General features: G+C 42.7%; 2 protein-coding genes across 2 annotated transcripts; both read left to right on the top strand.

The window, feature by feature from the left end:
• The first annotated feature begins 579 nt into the window (after window positions 1–579).
• Window positions 580–3,744, top strand: mylpfb (myosin light chain, phosphorylatable, fast skeletal muscle b). The gene is made up of 6 exons (XM_030077783.1): window positions 580–638; window positions 1,232–1,330; window positions 2,503–2,683; window positions 3,133–3,211; window positions 3,313–3,361; window positions 3,474–3,744. The coding sequence occupies exons 1-6, from the start codon at window positions 636–638 to the stop codon at window positions 3,573–3,575; spliced, it is 513 nt and encodes a 170-aa protein (XP_029933643.1). The 5' UTR covers window positions 580–635; the 3' UTR covers window positions 3,576–3,744.
• A 6,542-nt stretch (window positions 3,745–10,286) lies between these two features.
• pgap3 (post-GPI attachment to proteins phospholipase 3) lies at window positions 10,287–17,160 on the top strand. Its single transcript, XM_030078270.1, has 8 exons — window positions 10,287–10,712; window positions 11,665–11,762; window positions 12,129–12,281; window positions 12,732–12,794; window positions 13,129–13,190; window positions 13,505–13,641; window positions 14,111–14,315; window positions 14,637–17,160. The coding sequence occupies exons 1-8, from the start codon at window positions 10,496–10,498 to the stop codon at window positions 14,698–14,700; spliced, it is 999 nt and encodes a 332-aa protein (XP_029934130.1). The 5' UTR covers window positions 10,287–10,495; the 3' UTR covers window positions 14,701–17,160.
• The last annotated feature ends 2,876 nt before the right edge of the window (window positions 17,161–20,036 follow it).

Below are 20,036 nucleotides of genomic sequence, written 5' to 3'. Positions count from 1 at the left end.
CAGACAGGTGATGACTTAATTATATGGCCACTTGAGGTACACATTGGCACCGCTTGTTGCCTTTTATTAATGACAACATTGGTCAGTTTCTCTGAAGGACAGTTGTCTGGTTTACATAAATGGAATAAGAGTTAAAATAGCCCATCACAATGGGCTGTTCTCTGCCCTCTCACTGTGGATGATATCAAGAAATAAAAATAGACACAACAAAGACTCCCAGTATGCCATGAATGAGGTGATGAAGAGACAAAGAAAGGCAGGAGGAAGATGAGGAGAAAGAGGCCAGGTGGGCAGTTGAATAGTCACCCAGGCTGCCATGTCCAGTTTGCCCATATTAGTCCACAGATGACACCAAAGTCAGGCCTGTGTGTTGGCATTGAATTCACCTCATTCCAAGACTCCTGGGGCCTATTTTGGAGCATCGGAAAGATGATATCCCCGGCCATCTCCTTACTCCTCCCTCTTTCTCTTACTTTCCTGCAGCTCTCTTTTCCTGCCAAACCTGATGGTGTGGCTAAAGTTAGCCCCCCTGGGCTAGTATATAAGACCCCAAGGGTCCAACACTTACATGTCAGTCACATCGGCTTGGCGTAGGCTTCTCTTCTTGACCAACTAAAACCCCACAAACTTGAGAGATGGTGAGTGTGGCCATGTTCCTTGGAAGAACGGTCTCTAGGATCTAGGATCTTCTCTTCACTAATCTGATAGGATGACAGTATCACTGATGCAGTTTCAATCTGGATTACCGGCAGCTTGTGATGCTAAACTATAGAGGTCTCTAGAGCTGAGCCTCCCAAACTGTGGATTTGGACCCAATCTTACTCTTATATGGCTGCCTCAGCTAAAAAATTGACTAACATCTTGAACCTTGGTCTTGATGTTGAAATTTGGTTGGGGATCACTTCATTTAAGGCTCCAAACCTGTTACACCACATGGTAGCCTAGACTGGACGATAGAATTAAAATGACAAGATTTTTTGAAGAGAAAATCAACTCTTCACAAAAGCTTTGTGCCGAGAAAGTGTGATTCAAAATATCACAGCAACATCAGCCGCATTTGATGCTATTAGTCAAGCTTTGTTCTGTACTTACCTTATTCAGAGAAGATGAGAGGTTGTTAGATCCATCAGTTTGGGACTCTTTTGCGTCCTTTGATTCTCTCCCAGTGTTGGCAGGAATAACTGTCCCTTGGTTGATGTATGTTTAAAATGTGATTTACTCTCCGTCATAGGCACCCAAGAAGGCCAAGAGGAGGCAGCAGCAGGGTGAGGGTGGATCCTCCAACGTGTTCTCCATGTTTGAGCAGAGCCAGATCCAGGAGTACAAGGAGGTAAAATTTTCTTCACCACATATCACACTCCATGTTAGCCACACCATATAGGACTAGTTGGATTTCTTTCCAAGATAGCAGTGTTTAAATGAAGCTGAAATCCTGTGGTTAAAAAATACGGCAGGAGAACTTTAGAGGTCATGGTAAATAAGGTCAAGGGTCATGCGAGAAAAGAATATAGATTCTGTGGAGCCCATATGGTGGAGGAGGTAATGTGAGAGAGCGTGTCCAAGGCATAGACCTGATCAGTTTGGCAACAGGGCAGCAAAAATGTCCTCCTCAGCATGAGCCAGCAGTAAATCTAAACTTTACATGACAGCAGTCTCCCCCTGAGGTCGGCCACAGACTCAAACTCCCCCAGCGACCCCCCTGGAATGCTGCCTAACAGCTGGGGGACACAAATGCTAATTTAAGCAGAAAAGAGTAGCTGAAGGGACAAGAACAGAAATTTGCTCAAGGTCCTCATACCTGTGGACATTAAGTCTCCAACTAGGAATGAAGAAAATAACACAAGAAAGGGGAAGAAATTCATTGTTTTGCTACTGCAAGAGAATCGCCTTTGATGATTTAGATTTACTCCTTTAGGCTCAACTAGGAAGTTATCTATAGTCACTGTCAGGTATCAAGTAGTCAGTTTTGGAGGTATAATCTCAGTAAACAGCAAATATGCAGAAACACAATAGCGACAGTGGCAGATCTCACCCTTGTAAAGGCTTTGGAGGTTAAAAGAGCATTCGAGACAGTAGAATTAGTCACAAGGCATGAAAAAGGGCGGGGTGGTGGCAGCTGTAATCGATACCACCTCCTTAAATGTCGCAAGGGGCTTGTCTCAAATTCCGAGACCGTTTTAACACCTTGGGAAGACAAGTGTCTCACCAGCTGCCAAGGCCTCCGGTGCCTTCTTTGGTTTCACTGGGTGCTGCGAGCAGCTATGTGGAAGGAGAAGTGGAAGACCCTTTCACATTTACACATTTGTGTCGGCAGACTGGCTCGCTCAAGTGATTGTCATATGCAAATCCTGTGACTGAGGCGCATGAAAATACTGGGTGCCTCAGGTTCCACCGTGGTTACTCCATCAAGCATGCATATTTGATTTTTTTTATTGGCAACCAGCCACCAGCCTTGTGTGTCTGGCACTGCTGACCCCGTCTCTCCTTCTTACCCTCTGGCAGGCTTTCACAATCATTGACCAGAACAGAGATGGCATCATCAGCAAGGACGATCTGAGGGACGTGCTGGCCACCATGGGCCAACTGAACGTGAAGAATGAGGAGCTGGAGGCCATGGTCAAGGAGGCCAGCGGCCCCATCAACTTCACCGTCTTCCTGACCATGTTCGGCGAGAAGCTGAAGGGTAGGCTGACACTGCGGTTTTCGGATTTCTTTCATGCTCCAGCTGACTTTCATTAAGCTGTGGACCCCCATTTGAAGGGATTTTTCTCTAGTGATCCTGATATGAAAAATATTTGGGTTTGTGTTAAGAATTAAATCTTTTAGCAGTCATACTTGAACATTGACAAAAGTGCTGAGATTAAAACATGAATGCTTTAAAAAAAGACCCTCAAGGCCCCTCTTTGAAAACAAATGGGCTAACACACCTAAACTTACACAGCTATGCTTCCATGCTGCTATTTGTGTTAGTTCATAAACTATTTACTGATGCAGGGGGATTTTTTTTTACAACCTTGACCTATTTGGTGTTAACTGCAATGTTCCACATAACCTTTTTATTTTTGGCATTCAGTGTTTACAGCAATTCATGTTACATGCTTCAGCCTAAAGAGCCCCTCCTATTGTTGCTAGGTGCTGATCCCGAGGACGTCATCGTGAGCGCTTTCAAGGTCCTGGACCCCGAGGCCACTGGCAGCATCAAGAAGGAATTGTAAGGGGCCTTTGCTTATCATTAACCTTGTCAATGGTGAATGGTCTTCACATGTGATCTGTTGTCTCATGTCTGTTTTTCCACTCCTTTCCCCTCTCCAGCCTTGAGGAGCTCCTGACCACCCAGTGCGACAGGTTCACCGCTGAGGAGGTGAGCTTGTCTCTGTTTTTTAGTTGTTCTCATATGGTGTCATTACTACCATTCTGTCATTATCCCTGTGGAGGCCGTTTTGTAAGCCGTGTCTTTCTTTTCTCCCCTGCAGATGACCAACCTGTGGGCTGCCTTCCCCCCTGATGTGGCTGGCAACGTAGACTACAAGAACATCTGCTACGTCATCACACACGGAGAGGAGAAGGAGGAGTAAATCCGCCTCTCTCAAGATCTCTACCTCTGTCCGACCCCCTTACTCCCCTCCTCCATCTACTCTCCCCCATTCTCCAAATCCGTGGCTCGCTTGCACACGCTCGCACCCTGGCCCGCTCTTCCTTCCCCTTGCCCGCGCACAACGAAAGACTTGTCTCCCTTATCGAGATCCTGAGCGAGAGGACTGAAGGCTGTGGGGGTGTTTGTGTGTGTGTGAGTACCAACAGGGGAACATGGGATTATTTTCAATAAAAATAATCTTGTGATACTGAAACAGCTCCTCTCTCTATCTCTCTCCCTGCCTCTTGGTCCTCCTCCCTTTCCCCCATCACTCACTTCTGTCCCTCTGTGTTGAGGCCGGCAGTGCATGCATCATACCTACATCGTGTGTGTGCGTATGCAGTCCAGTGTACACGGCGGTCAGTCAAAGCTTCTCTTGGGTGCTGTGGTGCATGCACAGCTGTTTATTTGAAACAAGTAGGCAGTCTGACCCAGTCGGTCTGTTAGTCTCAACTCGACATGGAGTATTTGATGGACTTGTCCCTATGCTTTTATTGGAAAGGAGAACAAAGTAAAAGAGTGGGAGTACTGTACTACAATAGCTTGCCTACCCCTCTCTCTTAGTTTTTCTCTCCCCCTCTAAGACGTAGGTATAAAGGAAAGGGTTGCGGTGGAAAGAGGAAAGCAAGGTTTTGTTTTTTTTAGCTTTAAATCTTGTATACAGAGAAAGAGATGGCGAAGGACAGTGAGTGGGAGGAAGAAGAGAGGCAAAAGGAAAACATCTTTGTTTCAACTCTCCTTCCTCCCTCTTCCTGCTGTTTCTCTCCTGTTGCCGTGACTGTGTCTATATCTCCACTGTAACAAATAAAGAAGTACAAATAAAAAACACTATCTTTCGTACTACACTGTGTCTGCTGGTTTAAGTGGGATCGTGGGTGAAAGCCTAGATGCTGACAGTAATGACTGACTGCACACTGACTGTACTATGCATATAGTGAAGCATTATTAAGGCTTGGACGGTTACTTTTCAAAATGTAAATGCAAATCACTGATTACTCATTAATACGTAAAATCAGTAAGATTACTGATTCAGAAACTCAATATTGCTAACTGACTGGCATTTCTCCTTTATTTGATAATGACAGTCAAGAGAGACAGATGACGAAATCCACTCAAAGACGCAAAACAGCACATATTGCAACATACAGCACAAATAGCACACGAGGTATCTTTAATAATGTTCACATTTAGTGTCAGTCCGTGATCCTAAATGCCCAAAGGAAAGCAAAATAATAGAAACACCTAATAACATACATGTAAATCAATTACCTTATAAGGACTGGGGGCCACAATTTGCCTTCAAAACAACTACAGGAAGAAAGAGGTGGGAAATCGTTTTTTTTTGGATTCTGCATTAATTCCCATAAACTCTGGGTGATGTTTAAATATATTAACTGGGGAGTCCAGAGTGACTTTGACCTCATCCTGAAACCACTCTTGAATTCGCTCTGTTCTGTTCACTGGCCATGCATGCAGAGGAATCACTGGACCCAGTGACTCCCAGAAGCTGGTTGCTGGCACCAGACATCTTCTGGCTGCAAAATACATCCTTATTACAATACAGCCATTTTTACATTTGATGAATGGAGAAAGGAGGTATTACATGTCATGCAACCTGCAGCATTATAGTCTCCACTGATCACCTCGACTTTGACATCCCACTTCATTATATTATGTCTGGTTTGGAAAAACACAGCTGTCGAAAGAGTCAAGTGACAGATGATGATGGTGTGGCTTGTCACATTTGATATTCACTGGCGCACATACAGTATTCAAATCAAGAATCCCTTGCTCAAATACAACAGATCATACGAGCTACTACAAACTCTCCAACCAGCAGCAAGAGGTAAGTTCCAAGTATGATATTATTTTAGCTGGTTGTTGCAATACAAAAAAACGATTCACAGTAGAGTGGAAGACAATTTTCATGTATTTTTTCTTTTTCTTTTTCTTTCTTTTCTTTTCTTTTTTTTCCATTTTTTCCATTTTTTTTTTTTTTTTTTTTTAAATTTTCAGAATTAAGCTCTGGGGAAATCGGCAGTGCTATACTTCAGATCATGATGTCTCAGTTAAGTAACATCACTGGTTACGCCAATGCTACAGCAGGTTATTTTGAAAAGTGTTATGGCAAATGGGAAGGCATTGCCATCTGGATGGGTGTCAGTATTGCCTCCTTCTTTCTGGGGTTTCCTCCGGGTGTTACCATCCTTTGGGAGATGTTCCAGAGACAACGGAGGGGAACCGCCTTCACCCCGCATGATGTCTTTGTGTTAAACCTTGCTATCATGGATGTGGTCTATTTGTTCTTTATCATGCCAGAGGTGTATAATTATTTATTCGGGAAAGATATTGTGTATGAACATTTCGTTTCCTTCATGTTTTCATTCAGCGTGTGTGGGAAGCCTCTGTTTATCACTTGTATCTGTCTGGACTGCTTCCTGGCCGTGGTTTTTCCAGTCACTTACAGAGCGAGAAAGAGTCTGACTCCCAGGATCCTGATGGCTGCTGGGGTTTGGACCGTCACATTTGCTTATGGGTGCTTTTTTGTCGTGGAGTTTCAAGCAATTTTTAATACACCCTTCAAATTGTCCATTTTTTCTTTGACTCTCCCGGTGATTGCGTTTTGTGACATCTCCATTCTCTGGGCTCTGAAGAGGTCTGAACGCGGAGGAAGAGGCCTCCACCCCCAAAAGAAGAGGGCTCTTCAGGTGATTGTCAACAACCTTGTGATTTCGTTTGTTACCTACGTTCCCACTCTGGCAGTTTACGTCACGTCCAACTTCATGAGCATCGATGAAGTGACCTACTGGTGCCTTGTGGTGGTTCCAGTAATGTCCTTCATTTCAACAGGGAATGCATTAATGTCCATCCTGCATGTGAAGAATCTGGGAAAACTCAACTGGCTAAAATGCAGGAAGAAAAAATGACCTTTATGCATGACTGTTTTGTTATAGAAAATGTATGTATGGATAGATAAACACCTACTATTTATTCTGGGTTCTTTCATGTAGTTTCTTCTTTTGGTTTTGGTTCTTTTGGTTCTTCTGTGGTTTCTGAAGACAAATATGAAAAATAAGCTCTTTGTAACCTTCCTAACTCTTTGTAACTAAATATTGCTCAGTTTATAACTACTTCTAGTCATGCTAAATATATCAATCATGAGAATAAAAAAAATGCATCAAGTTTTCATTGTTTAATTTTTGTAACTGCCACACCCAAAATTATTTATATACACACACGGAACAGGGGTTATTATCCAACTGAAAACAATGCATCTATTTGCAGTGCAAGACAACACCAGACTACATTCAAACAATAAACCATTTTCTCCCTTGGGAAATATGTGTCATAATTTAATTCTCAAGAGTATGCATGTCACCACCAAATACCATGAATGCTGCCTTCAAATTCTGCCTTTATAAAATCCTACTTCTGGGACTGGAAGTCGTGAATACACACTGTACATTCTGTACCAAAAAGGCTTATTTGGAGGCTGTAGTTTTATTCTGGAAATAAAGAGGCGTTGTGCATGAACATAACATCGTGCTGTAGTGACAGAATGAAAGGATGACTACACATCATTGTCCAAGTGTTGAAGTGGTGATATTTCTGACAGCCCCTGAAGGCAGCAAAAGACATTTGAGGTGTCATTGCTGACTTTTCTGAGAGATCGGTTAGGAATTGAGCTCACATCGTTTTAAAAATCAAGTTGGTGCTGTTACATGTGTCTCTGCTTTCTCTCCTGTTAACTTTTAATGTGTTTTCTGAAATAAAACCAATGCTAAAGAAGGATAAATGGGAGTTTTCAGCACCTCTGTCTCTGTTTTGGACATTTGAGAATTCCACAAACTTCAGTACACATGATTCACGATCCAATATGCACCTGTCTCATTAGGCAAATGGTGTCGTGGTGTATTCTGTCACCTGCAAAACCACCAATAAATCTTTGTGTATTTTACTTTTATTTACATGTGCTTTGCAAAAACATAACTGATCACTATGAAATCACATTAATGATCACTGCTGACAGACTTTTGGCAGCGATTGATGGTGAGTGTGTCAGTTTAAATATATGGCAAAGCATATTTAAAATAAGAGACATCATTCAAAACTGCAGAGGGATGGTAACCTCTCATATTACAGGAGATGCATGTCAAAGGCCAGTGATGCACCACAACATTTAAAGCCCTCTTGCTTGAGTGACATGGTAGATGTTAACTTTAAATTTCAAAGGAATTCCTCTATTGTGGCTTGTTTCCGTTTGCTAACCTCACAGGAAAATCCAGTGAGTGAATTTATGATATTTGAATGTGTGCCATATGGCAGGACACAGCATTATGAACCATTTTCCTCCTCCCTCTTTGAGTTTCCTGCTATTCAAAGCACAAATGACAAAAGCACACAATGATACAGAGCCTAACATCATGGACTTGCTTTTCTGATTATAAATCTGCCTGAAATAAGCAGTAACTTCATCTGATGGAATGTAAAGTTAAGGAACATGTTTGCCTTCCTGTTGTCCTTTAATGTATTTATCTACCAGGCAATGATGAGTGTGATGACCGTGGATATGTTTGTGCTGGCTGATGGCGTTGGCTCTGTCATACTGGCCTTGTTCGCTGCACGTCATGGACAAATACTGAGCCACCCTCTTCATTCTGACTGTCACAACAAGCAGTGCAATCTGTGGCATCCTGAAAAGATCGAATGAGAGACTTACAGCCTCGGATCCTGATCAACATCCTGATCCTAATGTTTTTGTCCTATGCTCCTCCTTCATTGATTGTGTTTTGGATCCGTTTCAGCTGTGATCAATACCACAGGGAGTGGAATCATGCAGCTTTCTTCTTGTGCAAGCTGCAGACAGAGAGTTTGTAAAGTGAATTAAAATGAATCTGCTTGAGTTTGTTCGCAGTCTCTACCTCATCTCCAGTCTCATTTCCACACTGCACATATGTATGATTTGGCTTTCTTGTTTTCCTCAATAATCGTAGCTCTTTGATTTATTGCATTCACCGCCAGCTCAGACTATGCTTTTCATATTATTTCCATAGGAGATCACGGTGTTTATTTATTTAGAAACAGGATTAGAACATGTGCTGTATGTGAATGATGTCCTAGTTCGATGTCAAATTGTATATTCAAAGCAGCAAAGCAAACATTTACAGTGACACAAGAGGTCATTGCATCATGAACCTTCATCTCACCTCAAAAAGTTAAAGTGAATTTTTCACCTTTTGTTTTCATTTGGTGTATGTATGCATGTACAGTAGATCCATAAAAAACTAATAAAAGAACATTGGAAAAGAAAAAAACAAAGATAGGAGAAAAAATATCATTAAAAAACACAAGGGGTAAGGTGATTTTTTTTTTTTTTTTTTTTTTTGTCAGGAAGAAACCCGTTGTTCTATTTCCTTCATAAATACATTTTTGAAAATTGAATTTGGTAAGAAGTAAAACTGAATTAATAAGGATAATACATTTTCAAACATGATATCTCTATAGAAAATAGTAAAATATGAGAAAATATTCTTGACTAAAAAAATATTAACTGCCCTCCACAGCCTATATGTAAATTTACAAGACCATAAGTGGGAAGCAAGTTTCAGGAAACAATTTGATTTCACATCTGTGTCACTCTTTAACCTTTGTGAGAAATGTTGCACTGGACACAGCAACAGAGTATATGGATGAACTTAAGCGATATCTCCTTTACCTTATTTGTAAGAGTTTAATGTCTTGTGGGGAAAAAAATGAGCGCCTGTGTTGCGCTCATTTATTTGGACTTGTAGTTCTGGAAAAAGCCACGAGATGGCACCAGAGGAAACGTCTGTCTCTGCCTGCTGCTTAACAGTAAAGACTGTGGTTTATTCTTTGTTTCTACCCTGATTTTCCAAGCATCTGTCTAGCTATCTGTCTATCTGTTATTCATCTGTCAGTTGAGCTGATTGATGGATGTCAAGGTTCACTTCCACACATCTGTCCTGACACAGGTGTCATGACAGGTAATCTTTGAGTAGCGAGTCAGATCACCTACGTAACAATTCTTTTAAAAACTGTAGATTGTAACATGCGGCCATCATTACAACTGTGCAAAATGCACATTAATACATTAATCTTCCATATGTTTTACAAAAAGACTAAAAAAACAATATTATCCCCGACAGATGTGAGAATCGTACAACCACGCATGCGCCTTGTACACCAGGAAGCAGATCCCTCAAGGTAGCAACTGTTAACTTCCTTACATTTTGTTATTTGTCGCCCATTCTATCTTATTTTTATATTATTTATATGCTCAAGTATATTTACAGCAAGTTTTCTGAGAAAAAAAATGTATGTAACAAGTACACTTCATGTACTTGAGATACATTTATTCAAATAGAGAGAAAAAAAGCTACTGTTACCGGAAACAAGCCGTTTTCGCCTTCAAAATAAAACTATAAAATCGGTCGCTTTACAAAATAGTAAATCTACTATTTATTTGAAAGCGCCCAACAGAAAAACATCACATTTAAAAGCGAGGTGAAGGATGGTTTAAAACCTTAATACTAAGAGTAGCTGTAACCTTATTTTTCTTGCTCAAAATAAAACGTACCAAAGCATGTTCCTCCTTAAATGTTTTATTTTGAAAGCAGCCACCAAAGACGCTGTATTTTATCCTGGGACGCTTGACCCGTGTCCAGAGAGCACGAAGCCGCGGACGGACGGTGCAGTTTGGGGAGTCAGGAGGCGATAGGCAGCTCAGCCCGGCTCTCACAGGCAGTAGCCGTGCGGGGATGACGCTGGTCGGCTGCGGGGCTCGTCGCTGCCGCTGTCGCCCCGCTGTGCCTTTTGCGCTGTGACGGGCCGACACTCACCATGGCTCCGCCGTCGTCCCGATGCACATCTGTCAGACTCTCGGCTTTGGCCAGCGTCGCCCTCCTCCTCCTTCTGTCAGCGACCACCGTGCGGAGCTCACAGGGCGACAAGGAGCCCGTGTACCGGGACTGCATCAAGCAGTGTGTCCGGACCAACTGCACCGGGGCTCGGCTGCGGGGCTTCCAGTCCGCCCAGCCGCCCTACATGGCGCTGACAGGTGAGCTCCGCCGCCCCCGCGCTCTTTGATCTGTGTTTATTGTTGTTGTTGTTGACAGGTAAGCTAGGCTATCCGGTTAGCAGCTGTCAATAACCACAGAGGGTAACGCTCAATCCTCCTTAAATCACATCCATTGTATTTATCTCGATAGATAAACAAACAAACCCTGTGTTTACGCGAACATTAGCTTCATTTAACAGCCAGCTAGGCTAACAGTTGCATTTACTTTCACTGACTGTGCTCTAAGCCTTTGTTTCACTCAGCCATGTTTTGCACTGATCCCCCTTTTGTTTTTGTCTTTAAAGTAACTGTCTTTTTTTTTTGTTTGTTTGTTTGTTTGTTTGTTCATATCTGGTGCCTCATGAAACTCGTGTGCTGCTGTTTCACACGAGGAAAGCCCATTATAAAGCCAGTATTTCTTGCTGAACAAGGACATGAGTGCTGAAAGGTCCTATTGTCTTTTGACCCCCCGGCCCACAACTGTATGAGGTTACCTGCACCACTGTGTGTGTGTGTGTGTGTGTGTGTGTGTGTGTGTGTGTGTGTGTGTGTGTGTGTGTGTGTGTGTGTGAATGAGAGTGAAAACGGATTGCAAATTAGCATATCTAATCTAACCTGGAAAAAAAGAGAGAACTAGTAAAGCTGGCAGTAAGGAATGAGGAGAACTTCATTGTCTCCTGTCCTAAATACAAATCCACAAGGAGAACACTTTTATTAAAAAGAAAAAGTCCCCCCTAAAAAGCACAAAATTTTTGGAGGGCAAGGTATAATTATTTCATCGTTTCTTTCTTGCGCAGTTGCACTGTTGAGTTCTTTGGCAGTATCCTTCTACAGGACATTTTTCATGTCAGTAAAGCACTTTTAATTTAAGGGAGAGACTCTGTTCAGTAAGTTTGAGCTTTTTAAATGCCTGGATCTAACCTCAGCTCCTGTCTTGGTCTCTGCTGTCCAGGGTGGACGTGTCGCGATGACTGTCGCTACCAGTGCATGTGGACCACCGTAGGCCTTTACCAGGCGGAGGGCTACAGGGTCCCACAGTTTCATGGCAAGGTTTGTTTCTCAGACAAAGAGGGGCTGCAGTGTTTCAGGTTTTTCACTGGGCTCTGCAATGCTGAATAACAGTAGGGCTATCACACCAAACTTCAGATATGAAAAATTTCATTATAATACCAAATGCATCCATTGTGAAAAAAGTTACCTCAAGATGTATTCAGTTTTTTAAAAGCACATTGGATTTCATCCTTCAAAATTATGCAGCACAATTATTTAGTATGGCTGAAAGCTTGAAATCAATATTGTGTTGAGTGTGTGCTTGAAACAAAACTCTGCAAATACTTTTGTTTGTTCATTTCAGTTGATAGGAATTTTGGGAACAAGGGTGTGTAATTACTGTGGAATATGTTTTCTCTCCTGTAGTGGCCGTTTGCACGTTTTCTGTGTTTTGAGGAGCCAGCGTCTGCCCTGGCCTCTCTGCTCAACGGCCTGGCTTGCCTTCTCATGCTGCTGCGCTACCGGAGCACTGTACCACGCCAGAGCCCCATGTACCACACCATCACCGCCTTCTCTCTGGTGGGTAGAGCTCCGCTTTCACAAACAGATATAGTTATAACTGTTATATATAAAAAAAAAAAAAAAACCCTCCACAGAAGCTTTCCCTGTGGTCATGTAACTTCTGGAAAGTCGTGCAATCGTAAACAACCTATTCCAGACGGGGAAAAGGGAATTTAATGAATTCTTGGGAAAAGTAATGGAATATCATGGAATTCAGTCAGCCTCACTAAAAAAAAAGACAGAGTAAAAAAGAACGATAAACTCCAAGGACTTTGAGTCAGAAGTTTTGGCCAACAAAAAGGAACTTCATGTTATGTTTATGTGGATAAGAGTAATTCCACTTTTTAATCGTGGAAAACCAGGTAGCAGTCATTCAAGTTCAAGTTCAAGTTGCCAGTAGTACGAGGCCGACAAACTTGAATCGTGAGATCATAAAGCAGACTCATAATTAAGTGTGTGTTCCTCCAGGTGTCTCTTAATGCCTGGTTCTGGTCCACCGTGTTCCACACCCGGGACACCTATCTCACTGAGGTAAGGCTTGCTTTGCGTCTCAGAGACTCTTTGTCGTAGAGCGGCCTCTCACCGTACGCCGTGCCGTGAGCTTGCACTGTGCCCTGCCACGTGCCAAACCACCTGCTGGTACAGGAGAGTGTCTTAATGCTCACTGGCTCATGAGCTTAGCCAATCAGTAATGTTCTAATACTATTACTGCCGAGCCTTCCTGTAGATTGCTGCATATTGTCCTTGAATTAGAGCAGGCTAAATCTGACAAGATTATGCCGTAATTGTCCTCCAGTGATCCTTGATCTTGATGTGGGGCTCTGCCGTCAGTAACTGTGTGTGTCTGTGTGTTACCCCTTTTTAGAAAATGGACTATTTCTGTGCATCAGCAGTTATTCTCTACTCAATCTACCTATGCTGTGTTAGGTAAGATCTGAAATAGGTATTTCACATTTTTCACAAATATTAGTTATCTGTCTTTTAGCTGTTGAACGTGGATTTAGGAAAACCCCATTGATGTTTGACCCCGGTAGTCTTTGCCATACCTTATTTCAGATGTGTTACTTTCTTGTGTATCCTGATTGAATATTTGATATATAAAGAATAGCTGATATTTACAGGAACAGGAGCACCTTGAAAAAAACAAGCTTCATTCATTGTGGGATGGCTAAAGTTGCCATTAATTACACTGCACTACTACATCATTTCTGTTAACATGTCCTCCCTCTTCTCGTGATCAGAACATTGGGTCTGAGGCGGCCTGCGGTGTCCAGCATGGTGGGAGTCCTGCTCATCCTGGCCTTTACCTCACACGTGTCGTACCTGACCTTCGTCAGTTTTGACTACGGCTACAACATGGCCGCCAACGCCACCATTGGTACAGCAGACACTCCCAAGTCACATCATAGTTCTGATTTTCTCAGTCATATTATAGATTTTTTTTTTTTAAACCGTATTGTCTGTATTTGAGTGCTTACTAGTAGCTGTGTTTCAGTCCACCATGAGAACATCTTCTGTCATTCATGCTACTGCTTGGGTCATTGAGGTCAACCATCAAATCTTTGTTAGGATAACTCTGATCTGGTGTCTTGGCAAAGCACCCTCTCCTTTGAGTGTCCCTTTCTTTATCTTTGTTTTACCTCTTTACCTGTCTTTGTTTCTTTACTCTTGTTCCTTTTCTGTCCGTGTTTTGCGTTTGTCCCTGCGAAATGTTGCTGTCGCTCTTACTCCCATATGTTATCAACCTCCCTCCTGTTACCTCTCTGTGCTTCTCCTCTTGCTGCTCTTATACGTCTGCTCTTTCTTTGATCCTCTCTCACCGTACTTCTGTGTCTCTCTCTGTCCAGGCATGGTGAACCTGCTGTGGTGGCTGTGCTGGTGCTGGCAGAACCGGCGGACGCTGCCCTACTGGTGGAAATGTGGTCTGGTGGTTCTGCTGTTGCACGGTCTGGCCCTGCTGGAGCTGCTGGACTTCCCCCCGCTGCTCTGGGTCTTAGATGCCCACGCCGTTTGGCACCTCAGCACCATCCCTGTGCACTTCCTCTTCTACAGGTTCGTCCCGTCGTCAGCTGTCCCTTTTTGTCTTAGAGTGGGATATCAGGCAGTTGCTGAAAAAGAAGAGAGTTGTGCTTTTGTGAGGAAGTGTGATTGGCATGGGAGAGAAGACAACTCTTTTGAAAATGTTGTCTTAAGATGTGTTTCAGGCAAATTGAAAGGTATACTAGAGACATACAGTAGATGTACTGTTTGAATACATATCTCATATCTACACCGTCTAAAAATAATTTTTTAAAGCATTGAAGCATTTTTTTCATATTGTGCTGATTGTTCAACAATCAAATTATGCCTGTCCTGTGCCTCCATCTCCCTCAGCTTCCTGATAGACGACAGCCTGCACCTACTAAACACAGAGAAGATGGGTGTCAAACTGGAGTAGGAGGAGCTTATCACCTCTTCACCATGCCTCCACCCCTCCTCCTCTCCAATCAGGGCAGCAGGACACCCGAACCTGGAAGGAGCTCCGGCTCCGCAATGAAATGCATGACACCCGTGCAACTATTAATTCCATCAAAGTAGACTTTGTTTACATTTTTTTCTCTATATATTGGTTGGGGGAACCTCTAATATTTTTCTTTTTCAAATGAGATTTACCGTGATTGATGCTTGCACTACAAAACTTTGCCTTGTATTGACTTGTGCGCTACCCTTCCTTTGCCATCTATCACTTGTGAGAAACTGGATGAAGGAAAAGGTGTACTGTACCGTGCCACAGTAGACCCAGTTTTTGACTTGACTCTTGTAACTGTGATTGGGGTGCATATCCTGTTTCTTTTGACTCTTGGCTACTTTCTCCTCGATCTCCTTTAGCCTAATTCAACTCCATACGAGCTTATTCTCACCAGCCTTAGCATCTTAAAAAGTACAACATGCACGGCTGCTGACACAGGCTTGCCTTTTCACAAACTGCAGTTGTGCGTGGCTGACAATAGATGGCACCACAGCTGTTGCTAAGCCATGAGAGGCCACTCTGTATGATGCAGCATGTGTCAGGGTCCGTCTATGCCAAAAGTGGACTGGTAGACAGAGAGGTGCCCCCTGTGAGGGGGGTTACCACAGGATTGTTCTAGAGAGCAGGGGAAGAGGGTTATGTTTGGAGGTCATTCTAGCTGACGGGGATTTTTTTTTTCTCACTATCACCTTTATTTTTGTGCCTCTGCCATCTCCATCACTTGCTCTTGTTTATTTTATATTCTTTATCATTTCAGATTTCTACTTTCATTTTGTATGGGTTGCCTTACCTTTTCGTTATTTTGCCTTTGTTGTTAATCACTTTGTGCTTTATTTTGTCTGTGTTGCTTTGACAGTTTTTAATTTGGTTTCAATTTGGGTGGGATATGCCTGATGAATCGTAAAATGGAAATGTTTTCATTCACCTGGATTGCCTTTCGGTGTAAGGAAAAGCAGAGGAGTGATTGATGATGGAAGCATAAGAAGTGTAACAGGAAGGTACAGTTAGTTGGGTCCTTTACATAAAATGAGGGGTGAATGAAGGGCGTTCACTTGGGTTCTGGGGTGAGGTGGTGTGTGTGAATGAGTGTTTAATTGTTTGCCCTGTCCCCTTAATTGGATGTGGCTGGATGATTTTCTGATTGCAATGTTCTCCAAACCAACCACACATACTGTACACAACTGCTTAGTACAGATGCTGCCCCATCATATAAATACTGTCTCTCTCTACTTCTGCCTTACATCATGTACAATAACCTGCCTTGTCAGTTAATCTGTATTTTTTTTTTTCTTTTTTGTTCAAATGTCAACTTTTCCAAAATCTGCTTTCTACACCAAAATTTGTCAACAAAACTCTTGGCTAGAACTCATACCATGTATGTCTTCATCCCTAGGAGTTCCCATATGTGCACTTTACGGGTATGTGTACATGCACATGCGTGTTTGTTTGGAAATTCTGCCCATGCCTTTGTATTTCCATGTGGGAATGTGAACAATGACCAGTACGGGTGCAATGCCTTGACTCAGTGTTGTGTTGTTTGTGCAGTGTCCATCACAAACTCACACATTGTGTGTGCATGTTTGTGGAAGCTAGACTGCACTCGATCCCCTTTGTAGATCCCCTGATGTGTGCGTGTGTGTATGCATGTGTGAGGGTGGCTGTATGAAAGTGTGGATGACCATGGGTAAATTTAGCTTTGCCGAGAGCCAGCTGGGGGGCCTGGGGGAGACTGGACAGAGGAGGACAGATATGGAGAGGCTGTCGTGCTGGAGGGGAGTGGGGGTGGGGGCGGGGGTAAAAGGAATTCTGAAATAGGACTGAGAGGGCAGCCTTATCAGATGATATCATACATACTGTAATTTAGTGGCCAATATTGTTTACTCACTTGGATGCCATACTGTATGCCCATAACCATGCCCATGATGCTGAATCAGAAAACATGCATTTCCAAAATATTCCCAAAAAACAGGATGTGATGTGGTTGATTTGCTGACAGAAGAAAAAAGTATTTTCTGTTAATCACAATTATTTAGGCCAAACAAAACAGAAGGAAACTCATCAACTGATAATAGAGGATCATCTGTATGAATATATGAAGGTTGCATTTCATTTTAACAAGTTGTCTTAGGAGTTTTCATAAAAGCAAGGCCCACTTCCACTGTAAATCACTCTACTGATCAGTTTTGCCTCTCCCTTTGACCGACGATCCTCCATACTATTGTTCATAGTGACTGCGTTGTTCCACTTCTCTCTCACTTACTGCCCCCTGCCCTGTGCACTATCACCTCTCCTACTGCGTGCACTTTCCTCCACCACACACCCAGTAGATAAATTTGACAAAAAATGTAAAGAAATGGGACAAATAAAGTGTTCTTGGTTGATAAGTTACTTGTTTCTGTTGGGTGTTTTTTTTCCCTACATGAACACCATCTTTGGACTGAGCTGACATTCTCTTCGTTGTTAGTCTAATTTAAGTTACCACAGAATTAGCTTTGTTACTATATGACCAAATGCACACAAATATCAGCAGACAAGAGGAATATTAGTCAACCCAGAGACCTTACTGGCTCCAAAAAACAGAAACATGCAGCCATAACCTGACATGAAGGGTAAATTGAACTCTTCCAAGCCTGATGCTGACTGTAGCCAAAAAGAAGCTTTGAACGCCTACTCCCATCAGTCCTGCTGCTTGACCTGCTGTAATCTGCCTACAGTGCACACTGATTAGTGGATAATGGAGTCAGATCGGTCCAGATCGTGATGCAGAGCACTTGGAAGCTCCTGAGGCCTTTGCCAGGATTATGTTTTTGTTGACTGTGAACACCATCATCTTGGACTTTCTCCACAACAAACTGTCCCAGCCTGTTTGGTCCCTCAATCTGTTGGTGGATCTCAGAGATACTGACAGATAGGAAGTTATTTATGAGGCTGGGAGTCTCCGGTGCACCACAGAGAACTGTCCCCCCCCCCCCCCCCCCCCCCCCCCCCCCCCCCCCCCCCTTTCCCTACTACATTTACACCAGTAATTGCATTTCCAGCCACCGTGTACGTAAAACTGCAAACTTAGTTAGTAATACTACCTCAGCAGACCTCATCAGCAAATAATGAATGCATGTGCAGGACAGAGATGGCCTGCCTCCTGTTATCGTGTGTGTTTTACAGGGAGGAACCTGACAACTACAACAGTGAACCCATTCAAACTCCTGGCAACTCACCACCACCAACAAACATTTCAAGAACCTCCAGCTCCAAAACTATCTGTCCTCTCGGATGTGATGTAGTTCAAACAAAAGCATAACCACCATTCACATTAACCATTCCTGAAAGTGACCACCAGACTTTGCATGAGAGGGAAGGTAACATCCTCATTTCACTCTCGACCAATGCACCGCCATGCAGCCACACCTCTCTCAACAGTTGCAACCTTACTGAACATCATGCTGCAAGATCACACATGCTCATAGAATAATTATGACCGTGTTGATATTTATGTATAGAGTGATATGTATAGTCTCAGTGTACCTCTTCCAAAGACCTGTTGTCCTTGTGCCATCTGTGCCAGTATTTTGACACTGTATCGTCATTATGTCTTGGAATATCATCAAGGTCAATTCCTCTATTGTTATACCTGGTGATCCAAGTGAGTAAAGCTATAAAATTATGCTGATTGTGCAAAAAATGGCCTTATTCATTCTTCAGAAGCAACAGTGAGTGTGTATTTTCTTTGCAACGCGTCTAGCAGTCGGCCTTGGATCCTCTCACCAGCACACAGTATCTCTCACTGACTTGCTGAGCTCCTCAACTCTCACCCCAGACAGCCTTCCCCAAGTATCAATATGTCCTGTTTTATTAGCAACACTTGCAGACAATTATGCACCATAAAAAGCCTGGCTGGATTTTTGCAGTCACACCCTGCGGCTTCCGAGTAAACATAGCCCTCCTTGATCACATCTAGTCTAATTTGTCCTAAGTGAATTGTGAGAAGGTGAGAAAATGAGCCTATTGGGTTGTTTTTTAGTCGAACAGCTGACATTCACATGCATAACTGTGTGGTCTGGCTTAAGCATCTCATATCACTCTCACTGCAGAGCCCACCAACAGTATCCAAGCTTGGAGATTGTGTATTTCCCACAAGATAAAACTTAAAATACGACAGATATAATCTCACAAAAAGTCATATTGCTGCCAGACGGCTGTCCTTGGAGCTTTGACTTCGCCTTGTCTCTCATGAATGCCTCAGTGTGTCTGCAGTAGCAAGTGATATTTTTATGGGAACCAAACCAGTCGGGAACCACTGAGGCTTGACCGTGATCAAACCTTATGAAAAGGCTGGAGCACATGTGCTCTGGCTGGCTCAGTGAGTAGCTTTTTGTTGTTTTCTGATAGCTCTGTGCAGTAGGTTGGACTCTGACCCCGGCTGCTGTGGGTGGGGAGAGTGGATAGATTGGGGTGAATAGAGTTTATTCTTCTTCCTTGAACTCCTGATCTGGGTCCATGAAGTGCAGGGCATGAGAAAAGTGAAAGAAATATGAGGATGACCTCATCTGGTGTAATGCAAAACAAAAATGCCCATGATAACTACCCCATGCCGGCATGCCATTATTCACTGCTGTCTCATACGCACTAAAAATCATGCTGCTACAGGTAAAAGAAAAACCACCATTCTTGCATAAGGAAACAAGCATGATAAACAGTTAGAAATGGCACCACGCACTGTTTATTGCAAAATATTCTTTACTCTTTTTGCAGTAAAGAGCAATATGGCAACAAATTACAATTTCAGTTTTTATCAAAAACAGTCAAAAAAGCCTTTCTTCTTGTTATCATCTATCATATAAGATTTTATCTTAAGTCTCCAAAATGAGACCTACTTCCTTGATTATTTTCCTCATAGTCTTTAACCTCTCAAGTGAAACTGTCTCACATGATGTCAGAGCTACTGGCTTTCATCAGGTGAACGTATTCCTAAGCAGGTAAAACTACAATATAAGCATCAATTATGAACATTTATAATATCAGAATCCTGTGTTCCCAGAGAAAAGTGTATAGAGTGATTTTTAGTGGGTGAGAAGTGATATGCTGCTAATTTATGTTACATACATGGCTTAAGTTGTTCATGCCAACTCTAATGCCAGGTTTGTTGACAAGTTTTGTCACTGCAATACTGAGATCTGTCTTAAACAGTGCTAATCTACATAATTACATTCTAATTAATTGTTGCAAAGCTCATTCATGTTTACTGTGTACAATGTACAACACAGGTG

The sequence above is a fragment of the Myripristis murdjan genome, chromosome 19, assembly GCF_902150065.1.
Source record: "Myripristis murdjan chromosome 19, fMyrMur1.1, whole genome shotgun sequence".
NCBI classification, from domain to species: Eukaryota; Metazoa; Chordata; class Actinopteri; order Holocentriformes; family Holocentridae; genus Myripristis; species Myripristis murdjan.
Note: the sequence above shows the minus strand (reverse complement) of the source record. Positions and strands in the feature narration are given on the sequence as shown.

What these genes read in the sequence shown, in the direction of transcription:
- mylpfb (XM_030077783.1), top strand. An exon ending in GGCAGCATCAAGAAGGAATT is followed by an intron (nt 3,212 to 3,312) that starts GTAAGGGGCCTT and finishes TCCCCTCTCCAG; the next exon opens with CCTTGAGGAGCTCCTGACCA. An exon ending in ACAGGTTCACCGCTGAGGAG is followed by an intron (nt 3,362 to 3,473) that starts GTGAGCTTGTCT and finishes TCTCCCCTGCAG; the next exon opens with ATGACCAACCTGTGGGCTGC.
- pgap3 (XM_030078270.1), top strand. Translation starts at nt 10,496, where the DNA reads ATGGCTCCGCCGTCGTCCCGATGCACATCTGTCAGACTCTCGGCTTTG. An exon ending in GCCCTACATGGCGCTGACAG is followed by an intron (nt 10,713 to 11,664) that starts GTGAGCTCCGCC and finishes TCTGCTGTCCAG; the next exon opens with GGTGGACGTGTCGCGATGAC. An exon ending in GGCCGCCAACGCCACCATTG is followed by an intron (nt 13,642 to 14,110) that starts GTACAGCAGACA and finishes CTCTCTGTCCAG; the next exon opens with GCATGGTGAACCTGCTGTGG.